This window comes from Hemiscyllium ocellatum, chromosome 5, assembly GCF_020745735.1.
Source record: "Hemiscyllium ocellatum isolate sHemOce1 chromosome 5, sHemOce1.pat.X.cur, whole genome shotgun sequence".
Taxonomy (NCBI): Eukaryota; Metazoa; Chordata; class Chondrichthyes; order Orectolobiformes; family Hemiscylliidae; genus Hemiscyllium; species Hemiscyllium ocellatum.
In genome coordinates, this window is record NC_083405.1 from 38,585,810 (window position 1) to 38,598,951 (window position 13,142).

The following is a 13,142-nucleotide window of genomic DNA, read 5'->3' on the forward strand; positions in this document are numbered from 1 at the left end:
CATCGAGGACATGCCTGGAGGAGGAACGCCTTATAACCTGCCTTGGGACCCTGCAACCACACGGGATAAATGTCGATTTCAACAGCTTCCTCCTTTCTCCTCCCCCCACATTATCCCAGTCTCAAACCTCCAACTCGGCACCGCCCTCCGGATCTGTCCGTTACTTCCCACTCTGACCTATCACCTTCTCCCTCACCTTCATCCACCTATCGCTTTCTCAGCTACCTTCCACCAAACCCCACCCCCATCCATTTATCTCTAAGCCCCAACCCTCAAGCCTCATTCCTGATGAAGGGCTTATGTCCAAAGCATTGATTCTCCTGCTCTTTGGATGCTGCCGGACCTGCTGTGCTTTTCCAGCAATACATTCTCGACTCTGACACCACTTCAACCCTGGTTTCTATTAACTTGCAGTTTTGTTAGGGTTCCCTGATGCCTCATTTGTTCAAATGCAGCTTTGATGTCAAGGATAATCATTCTTGCCACATCTCTAGAATTCACCACTTTGTCAGTGTTTGGAGAAAGGCTGTACTGAAGCCAGAAGCTGAGTGCCTTGGCAGAACCCTGAACACTAGTAAGCATTTATTCACTTGCAAGTTCTGTTTGATAGCACTATTGATGATTACTTCCATCATTTTGATGATCAAGAAGAGACTGATGGCATGGTAATTGGTCAGATTGGATTTTCCTGCTGTGGGAGATGCCTGGGCAAATTTCCACATTGTCACGTAGATGCTAGTAGCTATACTGGCACATCTAAGTCCATGGATAGCTTTAGAGCTCAAGTCTTTTGTACAATAGCCAGAATATTGTTACCTTTTAGAAGTTTCCTGATTGGAGTGGAGTGAAGAGAACTTGCGAAGACTGGTATTTGTGATGTTGAAAATCTCAGGAGAGCAAAATAGATCATCCACTTCGCTGAAGATAGATGCAAGTATTTCAGCCTTATCTTTTGTCGCGGGGTGTTGTGAAGATGGGCATATTTGTGGAGCCTGCACCTCCTGTCAGATTTTTAGTTGTCCGTCACCATTGGATTCACTGGATGTGTCAAGACATTTTCACCACTCAACCGCCAACCATTGATCATCTCCAACAGGACAGAATGTAACCATCCCCTTCATCCATCCCTTAGCATTCAGCAGCATAACCATTGCCAAATCCATAGGTGAATAAGCATCCTAGGGTTAGCATCAACCAGAAATTAGCCTAATTAGACATATAATTACTGTGTCTTTAAGAACAAGTCTGAGGCTAGAGATCCTGCAGCAAGTAATCCATTCCTGATGAAGGGCGTTTGCCCAAAACATCGATTTTCCTGTATCTGCTGTGCTTTTCCAGCACCACTCTAATCTAGACTCTGATCTCCAGCATCTGCAGTCCTTACTTTTGCCTGCAAGACTCTTCAAAGCCTGTCGGCAATGCAAAGCTGCCAGTGTGGGTGCTGTTCCAGTGCAGCCTCCACACCAGAATGGATGCTGCACCAGTGCTGTTTCTCTGCCAGTTTAGCACTGCACTTGTGCAGCCTTTCAGCCAATAGGGGCACTGCACTGGTGCAGTCTCCCTATCATTGTGGGCACTTTACTGCCGGAGTCTCTCTGTCAGTATGACCACTGCACCAACACAGCCTCTTTGCCAGTGTGTGGACACTGCAGCAGTGCAGCCTTTTTGACAGTGTGGGTGCTGCCCCAATACAGCCTCTCTAGCATTATGGGCACTGCATCAAAATGAACACAATGCAGTGTCTGCACAATGCTGAAGAAGCTGCATTTATGCAATGCCCACACTGGCAAAAAGGGTAGTGCAGGCTCCCTGTTAGTGCGTGGACACTGTACCAATTCAGCCTCCCTGCCAGCATGTGGACACTGTACCGGTGCAGCCTCCCTGTCAGTGCGTGGACACTGTACCAATTCAGCCTCCCTGCCAGCATGTGGACACTGTACCGGTGCAGCCTCTCTGTCAGTGTGTGGACACTGTACCAATTCAGCCTCCCTGTCAGTGCGTGGACACTGTACCGGTGCAGCCTCCCTGTCAGTGCGTGGACACTGTACCAATTCAGCCTCCCTGCCAGCGCATGGACACTGTACCGGTGCAGCCTCCCTGTCAGTGCGTGGACACTGTACCAATTCAGCCTCCCTGCCAGCGCATGGACACTGTACCGGTGCAGCCTCCCTGTCAGTGTGTGGACACTGTGCCAATTCAGCCTCCCTGCCAGCATGTGGACACTGTACCGGTGCAGCCTCTCTGTCAGTGTGTGGACACTGTGCCAATTCAGCCTCCCTGCCAGCATGTGGACACTGTACCGGTGCAGCCTCCCTGTCAGTGCGTGGACACTGTACCAATTCAGCCTCCCTGCCAGCATGTGGACACTGTACCGGTGCAGCCTCTCTGTCAGCGTGTGGACACTGTACCAATTCAGCCTCCCTGTCAGTGCGTGGACACTGTACCGGTGCAGCCTCTCTGTCAGCGTGTGGACACTGTACCAATTCAGCCTCCCTGTCAGTGCGTGGACACTGTACCGGTGCAGCCTCTCTGTCAGTGTGTGGACACTGTACCAATTCAGCCTCCCTGCCAGCATGTGGACACTGTACCGGTGCAGCCTCCCTGCCAGCATGTGGACACTGTACCAATTCAGCCTCCCTGCCAGCATGTGGACACTGTACCGGTGCAGCCTCCCTGCCAGCATGTGGACACTGTACCAATTCAGCCTCCCTGTCAGTGCGTGGACACTGTACCGGTGCAGCCTCCCTGCCAGCATGTGGACACTGTACCAATTCAGCCTCCCTGCCAGCATGTGGACACTGTACCGGTGCAGCCTCCCTGCCAGCATGTGGACACTGTACCAATTCAGCCTCCCTGCCAGCATGTGGACACTGTACCGGTGCAGCCTCCCTGCCAGCATGTGGACACTGTACCAATTCAGCCTCCCTGTCAGTGCGTGGACACTGTACCGGTGCAGCCTCTCTACCAGCGCGTGGAAGTCTTTGTTGTTGATGCCTTGCCTGACGTCAGCAGGAGGTGCGCACGCAGCCGCTACCTTGGCGGCTTTCTATTGGACCGCGTCGCTCGGCGTTACCAAGGCGACGGTGGCGTTGGTGACAGAGGAACAGAAACGGGAAGGTGGCGGAGGTGGTGATAAGTCGGGCGGCCGAACAGGAGCAACAATGTCCAGGATACGGCCATTAGACATGAGCAGGAAGCAGTACCAGCAGTTGGCCGACACTCTCTGCAAACTCACCAAGCGCTGTAAGTGAAGAAAGGAGCGCGGGTGCAGAGCTGGCCGGAACGGGCTGGTCTGGGCTCGCGGGTGGAACCATAGCTGAGACCATCCATTCCCCTTGTCATTAGGTATAAAACATGAAGTACAGCTTTCCCCACGAAGAAAACATGGAAGGTGTGGCTTAAAATATTTCCTATGAATTTTTTTTATTGCTATTTTTGCTTAACATTGTCAGGAATAATATATTTATAACAAACATCCAATGATTTCATAACAACCATATTCTACCCATCTTCATTTTGACCGTGGCATTTGTTTTTATTCACACATGCTTTTGACAAAGCATCCACTATAATTTGTTCTTGCCAGAAACATTAATGATTTTGAAATTGTGTGGCAGCAACATTAAACATCAACACAGAACTCTTCGATGTTTGCCACAGGATCTCTCCAAAAAGAAAGACAAAGGATCATTGTCCCTATAAATAAGAACATCTTCTTTTGTTTATCAGGGTATGTATTAGGTGTGGTCCGCATGGGCTTTAGCAAGTCTTTTAATAGGGTCCGTTTCGGGTAAAATATTAGCAGGGATGGAGGAAGCAAAGAGTGGGGATAAAGGAGTACTATTCTGGCTGGCTGGCTGTCAGTGACTAGTGGTGTGCCTCAGGGATAGGTGTGGGACTGCAATTGACAATTTATATAGATGATTTGGAGTTGGGGACCATGTGTAGGTTTCAAAGTTTACAGATGACACTAAGAGCAAAGTGTGCAGAAGACTGGAACTTTGCAGAGGAACATTGAGTGAGTGGTTAAAGGTCTGGCAGATGGAATACAATGTTAATAAATGTGAATTCATCCATTTTGGTAGGAATAACAGTAAAAAGGATTATTACTTGAATGGTAAAACGTTGTAGCATGCTACTGTGCAGAGGGATCTGGGTGTCCTTGTGCATGAATCACAGAAAGTTGGTCTGCAGGTACAATACATAATTAGGAAGGCAAATGGAATTTTGTCCTTCAATGTGAAGGGATTGAGTTTAAAAACAAAGATTATATTGCAGCTGGACAAGGTACTAGTGAGGCCACACCTGGAGTACTGTGTGCAGTTTTGGTCTCCTTACTTGAGAGAGGATGTTCTGACATTGGGGGGGGGGGGGGGGTTGGGTTGCAGAGGAGGTTCACTAGTTTGATTCCAGAGTTGAGGGGGGTCATCTTATGAGAAGAGACTGAGTAGATTGGGATTATATTCATTGGAATTCAGAAGAATAGGGGGGGATCTTATAAAAGCATTTAAATTATGAAGAGAGTAGATAAGGTGGAAGTAGAGAGGATGTTTCCGCTGGTAGGTGAAGCTAGGACAAGGGGGCATTGCCTCAAGATTAGAGGGAGCAGATTTTGTACTGAATTTTTGAGAAGGAGCTTCTTCACCCAGAGGGTTGTTAATCTATGGAATCCCTTGCCCAGTGAAGTAGTTGTGACACTATTTCAGTAAACATTTTTAAAACTAAGGTAGATTTTTTTTTGAAAAATAAAGAATTAAGGGATTCAGTGAGAGCACGGATAAGTGGATCTGAGTCAATGAAAAGATCAACCATGATCTTATTAATGGCGGGCCAGATTTGAAGGGCCGGACAGTCTACTCCTGCTCCTAGTTCTAATGTTCTTCTTGGCAGACTAGTCAAGAAAATGAGAGCCTATTGGATCCAAAACAAAGTGGCACGTTAGATCCAAAATTGGCTGAGATGTAGGAAGCAGAGGGTGATGGTAATGGGATGTTTCTGTGACTGCATGTTGTTTCCAGTGGGTTTCATTGGATCTCTGTCCTGGGGCCCTTTGAATTTGTGGTGTATATTAATGATTTGGACTAAAATGTAAGGGGAATGAGTGTCAAGTTTGGAGATGACATCAACATTCGTAAGGTGATAGATTGTGAGAAGAATAGGTGTAAACTGTAGGAGGATATCAATGGACTGGCCAGCTGGGTAGAGCAGTAACAAATGGAATTCAATGCAGAAAAGTGTGAGATAGTCCACTTGGAGGGCTACCAAGCTCAGGGATTAGGCTATAAATGGTAGGACCCTGGAAAGCACAAAAGATCAGAGGGACCTTAGTGTACATATCCACAGATCCCTGAAGGTAACAGGGTAGGTAGATAAGATAATATGGTATATTTAGAGTCATAGAGTTGTACAGCACAGAAATTGACCCTTCACTCCAAATCATCTGCTCCAGCAAGACATCCCAATCTGCCCTAGTCTCATTTGCTAGCATTTAGCCAATATCTCTCTAAAGCCTTCCTATTCATATACCTATCCAAATGCCTTTTAAATGTTGTAATCGTACCCACCTCCACCAGTTCCACCAACAGCTTGTTCCACACATGCACCACCCCTGCATGAAAAGGTTACCCCTCATATACTCTTTAAATCTCTTGTCTCACATTATACCCTCTAATTTCAAACTCCCCCTACCCAAGGAAAAATATGGTTCCTATTCATCCTATCCATACCCCTCATGATTTTATAAACCTCTATAAGGTCACCACTCAGGCTCTGACGCCCCAGGAACATAAGCCCCAGCCTATTCAGCCTCTCCATTTAACTTAAATCCTCCTGTCCTAGCAACAACTTTGGAAATCTTTTTTGCACATTTAACTACATTCTTCTTCTAGAAGGGCAATCAGAATTGTACACACTATTCTCAAAGTGGCCTCACCAATGTTCTGTACAGCTGTAAGATGAAGTCCCAACTCCTATACTCAGTGTTCTGACCAATGAAAGCAAATGTGCTAAACACCTCCTTTGCTACCCTGTCTACCTGTGATTCCATTTTCAAGGAGCTATGCATCTACACCCCAAGCCTCTGTTCAGCAACCTTCCAGGGGCCTACTATAACTATAAGTCCTACCTGTTTTGCTTTACCAAATGCAACACCTCACATTTATCTAAGTTAAATTCTATCTGCCACTTCTCAGCCCATTTGTCCAGCTGATCAAACTCCCGTTGTACTGTGAGGTAACCTCCTTCAGTGTCCACCTGTCATTGTTGTTCTGCAAACTTACTAACTATGCCTGCTATATTCACATCCAGATCATTTATTTAAATGAGGAAGAGCAATGGACCCAGCACCGATTCTTGTGGCATGCTGCTGGTCACAGGCCTTCAGTCCGAAAAGCAACCGTCTACCATCATCCTCTGTCTCCTATCTTCAAACTAACTTTGTATCCAAATGAGCTCCCCCTGAATCGCATGTGATCTGGACTTACTAACTAGACTACCATGCAGAATTTTGTTGAATGCTTTGCTGAAGTCTATATAGACAACGTTTACCACTCTGCCTTCATCAATTTTCTTTGTCATCTCTTCAAAAAACTCAATCAAGTTAATGAAACACGATTTCCCACATACAAAGCCACGTTGACTATCCCTAATCAAACCTTGCCTTTCCAAATGCATGTAAACCCTGTCCCTCAGAATCCCCTCCAACAACTGGCTCATCATTGATGTAAGTCTCACCTGTCTATAGTTCCCTGGCATTTCCTTATAGCTTTTCTTAAGTATTGGCATTGCATTAGCCAACCTCTGGTCTTCTGGCACCTCATCTGTGGCCGTTGATGATACAGACATCTCAGCAAGGGGCCTAGCAATCTTTTCCCTAACTTCCCACAAAGTGTGGGAAATACCTGATCAGGTCTTGGGGATTTATCTATCTTTATACATTTTAAGACCTCCAACACCTCGTCTTCTGCAATATGAACTGTTTTCAAGACATTGCTATTTATTTCCCCAAGTTTCCTAGCTTCCATATCCTTCTCCACTGTAAATACTGACACAAAATATTCATTTAGTATCTTGCCCATTTTCTGTGGATCCACAAGTAGACAACCATGTTGATCTTTAATCGGCCCAATTCTCTCACTAGTTACTGTTTTGCCCTTAATGTATTAATGGAATCTCTTTGGATTCTCCTTAATTCTATTTACCAAAGCTATCTCATGCCCCCTTTTTGCCCTCCTGATTTCTTTCTTAAGTATACTCCTCTTGGGATTCACAGGATGAGGGGTGTTTTGTGATTGAAAGTCTATGTCCAGTGTGGTCCCACAGGGGTTAGTGTTGGGGCCCTTACTGTTTGAGGTTTATATAAAGTGATTTAGACATGAATGTAGGAAGATTTATCAACAAAATAAAAAATACAAAAATTGGTAGAATGGTAAATAGTGAGCCTTAGATTGCAGGAGGATACAGACAGGGTGCACAGATTGAATTCCATTTGCCACTCATCAGCCAATCTGGATAAGTGTGAGGTGATGGACATGGACAGGGTCAAACAATGCAAGGTAATACATTCCTCTCGATGCTGCCTGGCGTGCTGTGCTTTTCTAGCGCCAAGTTTTTTGACTCTGACTTTCCAGCACCTGCAGTTCTCAGTTTCTCCAAGGAAATACATGATGAACGGTAGGTCCCTGGGAAGCCCCAAGGATCAGAGGAACATTGGTGTGCGTAGTTGCTTATGGTAACAGGGCAGGTGGATAAAGTGGCTAAGGTGGCATATGGGACACTTGACTTAGAGTTTAAGAGCAGGGAGGTTATTCTCACGTTTTTATTAGCTGAGGCATGGAATACTGCTATATGAAAGTTATGCTGGAACTGTATAAAGCACTGATTAGGTCACAATTGAAGTACTGTGTGTAGTTCTAGCCACCACATAACAACAGGAAGGATGGGTTTCATTAGAGAGGTTGCAGCCTGGTCTGCAGGGTCTGAGCTATAAGGAAAGATTGGATAGGCTGAGATTCATTTCTTCAGAGCAGTGACGGTTGAGTGGGGACCTAATTGAAACATACAAGACTATGATAAGCATAGATAGGGTGGATAGGGAGGCATTATTTTCTAGTTCTAGTAGTGTCAGTAACCAGTGGGCATAGATTTAATGTAAGAATTAGAAAGCTAAGAGAAAACTCAAGAATTTCTTTCTTTGGATGTCCTTTACACCACCAATTTTCGTGTCATCTGCAATTTTACTAATCATACCTCCTATGTTCACATCCAAATCATTTATGTAAATGACAGAAAGCATTGGACCAGCACCGATCCTTGCGGCACACTGCTGATCACAGGCCTTCAGTCCAAAAAGCAATCCTCCACCCTTTGTCTCCTACTTTCAGGTCAAATTTCTACCCAGATAGCTGGTTCTCCCTATATTCCATGAGATCTAACCAGGCTAAGCTGTCTACCATGTGGAACCTTGTTGAACGTGTTCCTGAAGTCCATATAGACAACATCCCCTGTTCTGCTTTCATCAATCAATTTGTAACTTCTTCAAAACACGCAATTAGGCTAGTGAGACAATTTCCTATGCACAAGACCATGTTGACTATTCCTTATCAGTCCTTGTCTTTCCACATACATATAAATCCTGTCCCTCAGAATCTCCTCCAACAACTTAACCACCACTGATGTGTGGCTCACTGGTCTATAGTTCCTTACCGCCTTTCTTAACTAATGGTTCCAGGTTAGCCAACCTTCAGTATTCTGTCACCTCACCTGTGGCTATCGATGATACTAATATCTCAGCAAGCGGTGCAGCAATCTCTTCCCTAGATTCCCACAGAGTTGTAGAGTACACCTGATCAGGTCCTGGGTTTTAACCACGTTTATGCATTTTAATTTGTCCAGCACCACCTCCTGTAACATGGACACCTTCCAAGGTTTCACTATTTATTTCTCCAGCTTCTGCAGTTTCTATATCTTACTCCACAGTAAGCACTGATGTAAAATGCTTTTTAGCATCTCGCCCATCTCCTGCAGCTTCACATAGGTGGCCTTGTTGTCTTGAAGAGGTCCTATTCTCTCCCTAGTTACTCTTTGTCCTTAGTGAATTTGTAGAATCTTATTTGCCAAAGCTATCTCATATCCTTTTTTTGCTCTCCTGATTTTCCTCTTGCGTATACCCCTACTGCCTTTATACTGTTCAACGAATTAGTTCCATCTCAGCTGTCTATACCTGAAATATGCTGCCTTTTTCTTGATCAGAGCCTCAATTTTTCTAGTCATCCAGCGTTCCTTACATCTGCCAGCCTTGCCCTTCACAGGAACATATTGTCTCTGGACTCTCGTTAAAGCATTGCACCACAGGTCGAAAAAAAATCCATAATGTTCCTCATGTACTATCTCAGTTCTTTTACTTCTACTGGTTGTTCCAGCATCCTTGATGAGGCCAGTAATTTTCAACCAGCCAGGTAACTCGCTGAGGTAAATTCAATTTCTTCTGTAAGGTTAATTATGTTAATTCAACTACAACATCTCCATTTACTAAGTCACTCTTTAATCCAATTTTAGATAATGTCTTAATGTAACAATTATAAATGCCAATTAGCATTTTCTCCTTCAGTTACCTCTCAGGATGACAAATTGTATCATCAACTAGTATCAGCAACTGATTTGCTCCGGTGTCTCTCAATATCTTTATTGGTTTACCTCTTTTCTGAACTAAAATATTCAGAACCTCCAAAGGTTACTTATAATTCATTAATAATTAAGGAAGATTGTTTGTTCTGTGTCATCCCTCCCTTCATAATAGAGTCTAAGGGAGGATACTCCCTTTGAATTACAGTTGCAGTTTTTAACATCCATTTCCTTTCCGAATGCAACATTGTCCCAGGGTTTCATTGGCATTCCTACAACTGCAATTCATCTTGTTTAACTCCCAGTATTAGGCTTAGTATGTATAGTCTCATTATCACTAGAATTTTCTTGATAACTGTTTTAGTTTCTAGCCTTTCTCTTTTGCTTTGTCATCCACCAGTTGCTTCCTAAAACTAATATCTTTTCCCTCCGCAGATTTTATCTTCCTCCAATTTCCGTGTGGATTTCCATTGTGACCTTTTCCACACATGTAACTTTCTGTTTGAAATATCTTGCGTACCTGCCAGAATTGCTTTCCTCAGATCTTTACTCTTGTTGCTTGCCTAATAATTTTTAATGTTTACAAGAAAATTATTTTGAAATGTTTCCATAGTAATGATTTATCTCACATTCCCCAACATTTTTTCTCACTTCAGTGATCATAACCACTGATCTCGTACCATTTTCTTTCTCTTGTAAATCCTGCAAATGTCTGATTCGGTTTAGGCACAAATTCTTAAGCATTTAGAATTGTTTTTTTAAGAGATTACATTGTACGCAGATTGTAACTCTGACAAATTGGCATACATCTTTTAGCTGTACATATCAAAACGGTCTAACATTAAAGTCCAAGCATCTTTGGAAAATTCATCTTCCCAGCTGCCTTTTCAAATAACATGAAACATTTTCTGACTTTATCACCTGTATATTTAAGCATTATATGTTGAATTATAGCTAAATCAAATCTCTCATTGAAATCAGAATCATCCTCTGAGTTACTATTTATTCTTTCTTTGATTATTCTAGGCTTTCGATCTCTCCAAGTGTAGCTTCAATCACAGGTTTCAAATAATCCACTGTTCTACTCCCAGAAAATTTTTAGAAACACACAAAGCATCTTAAAGCTAATTCTTGCAATAAACTATATTCAATACTTTTTAAGATGTTTACTACCTCCACATATGTTTCTTTTTAAAAGCGATGCATATTCCGCAAAGATTCAAAGAAACCTATGCTGCAAAAGTCCCTGCTTTGGTCTCATCCTCGCTAATAGTAAAACTGGACAATTCAGATTTCAGAATGAAACCAAACTAGTTTGATGGATTGTCTTTTTTTTACAGTTGTCACTATGGTGTTGATCACTGAACATGTTTACATAAGGCTGCAAAGGTTCATTGACAAAAGAACAAGTTTACTCCACCAATGAAAAAAACATGATCTATGTAAATAGCAAAACAAAGTTTCAGTGTTTTCTCCAGCAATATCAGATACGCAACCCAGAAAAGCATCACCTAACTCATTAATTATTACTTAACTATTATCAATTGTTAATGTCAGACTGCTGATGTCCACCTTTGCTGGTATGAACCTTTTAAAATTCTGATGGCCTAAATCTCTTTTCAGTTCTGACAACTTGAAATTTGTATACAAACTGTCACAGCATGGAGGATTTACAAACTAAAACTACAAGGTCAAAGTTATCTTCTAAACTGAAAACTTGATACTTCTGAACGGAAGTTGAACCTAATCTAGTAGCCTCTGATCTACTTTTTCCCTGTCTCTTGTAAACTGAGCAGTATAAATGTTTCATCAACTGAAACTACAGATGTCACATGCCTTCTTGGAAGATGTCTTTAGTTCATTATTCAGAAAGACTTTCTGACAGCTTAAAAGATCTGTTAGCTCCACATAACTGAAACCACACATCTGCATCTTTTTTTAAAATTCCATGTTCCCAAACGATAATAACTTACATTAAATGCACTTCATCACATAGCTGACACAAACTTTCTATGTGTAACATCTTTCCAATGACATTGTGACTGGAGATGGAGGATTCTTAAGTGCTTTTGCATTTGTAATATCAATGAAGCAGAACTTGTGAAATTTTATGAGAGAGACTTCACATAAGATCTGCTTTTAGGCTATCCCTCACCTATAATTCTGAACCAAGAAGTACTGATAATGATGGGTATTTGAAAAAGAGAGGAGTAAGTAGCAAATTCCATTCAATCTCAGTTGGTAAATTAATTTACATAGAAATCTAACTAATCTTGCTGCTAAAGATCAGTAGAACTTTTAATAACATAGCTATGTAATATTTTGCATCTTAATTGAAAAGCATTTTTCTGTCCATATATTGCAGTCAACAGACATGAGGTACAGTGTTTAATGAAAGTCTTCAGTACGCTTGTTGCCACTTTTCCTGAGCAACGGATTGCAGTCGGACTGGATCGAAACAAGTTCAGGAATGTTCTGCACACTACATTTGGATTGACTGATGATATGATCACGGACAGAGGTTAGAGTTATAATATTTCCATATGTGATAACTTTTCATGAAATGTAAATCTATGGATTCAGAAACACAATGTGGAGCCATTGTAAAATTGTGCATGCGTGCTGATATGCTCAGCTGTATGCATTAAGTTTCAAATAGAATCATAGAGATGTACAGCACGGAAGCAGACCCTTAGGTCCAACTCGTCCATGCCAACCAAATATCGCAACCTAATCTAGTCCCATTTGCCAGCACTTGGCCCATATCCCTCTAAACCCTTCCTATTCATATACCCATCCAGATACCTGTTAAATGTTGCAATTGTACCAGCCTCCATCACTTCCCCTAGCAACTCATTCCATGGATGCACCTCTCTCTGCGTGAAAAAGTTGCCCCTTAGATCTTTTTTATATCTTTCCCCTCTCACCCTAAATCTATGCCCTCTAGATCTGGACTCGCCCACCTCAGGGAAAAGACCTTGTCTGTTTATCCTACCCTTGCGCCTCATGATTTTATAAACCTCTATGAGGTCATCCCTCAGCCTCTGACGCTCCAGAGAAAACAGCCCCAGCCTATTCAGCCTCTCCCTATAGCTCAAATCTTCCAACCCTGGCAACATCATTGTAAATCTTTTCTGAACCCTTTCAAGTTTCACAATATCCTTCTGAAAGGAAGGAGAGCAGAATTGCACGCAATATTTCAACAGTGGCCTAACCAATGTCCTGTACAGCCACATCATGACCTCCCAACTCCTGTACTCAATACTCTAACCAATAAAGGAAAGCATACCAAACGCCTTCTTCACTACCCTATTTACCTGCAATTCTACTTTCAAGGAGCTGTGAACCTGCACTCCAAGGTCTCTATGTTCAGCAACACTCCCGAGGACCTTACCATTAAGAGTTAAGTTCTGCTAAGATTTGCTTTCCTAAAATGCAGCACCTCGCATTTATCTAAATTAAACTCTGTCAGCCACTCCTCAGTCCAGTGGCCCATCTGATCAAGATCCCGTTGTAATCTG

The 13,142-nt window shown here is 42.9% G+C and overlaps 1 protein-coding gene across 2 annotated transcripts in view; it reads left to right on the forward strand.

Annotated features, from left to right (window-relative positions):
- Window positions 1-3,110: 3,110 nt before the first annotated feature.
- Window positions 3,111-13,142, forward strand: part of clxn (calaxin) — a 32,558-nt gene continuing 22,526 nt past the window's right edge. Inside the window, exons 1-2 of one of the 2 annotated variants that reach the window (XM_060825401.1) lie at window positions 3,111-3,243; window positions 11,987-12,142. In XM_060825401.1, coding sequence (XP_060681384.1) covers window positions 3,162-3,243; window positions 11,987-12,142 — 238 coding nt within the window. In that variant the 5' untranslated portion in view covers window positions 3,111-3,161. The other variant, XM_060825402.1, reaches the window with a different exon arrangement.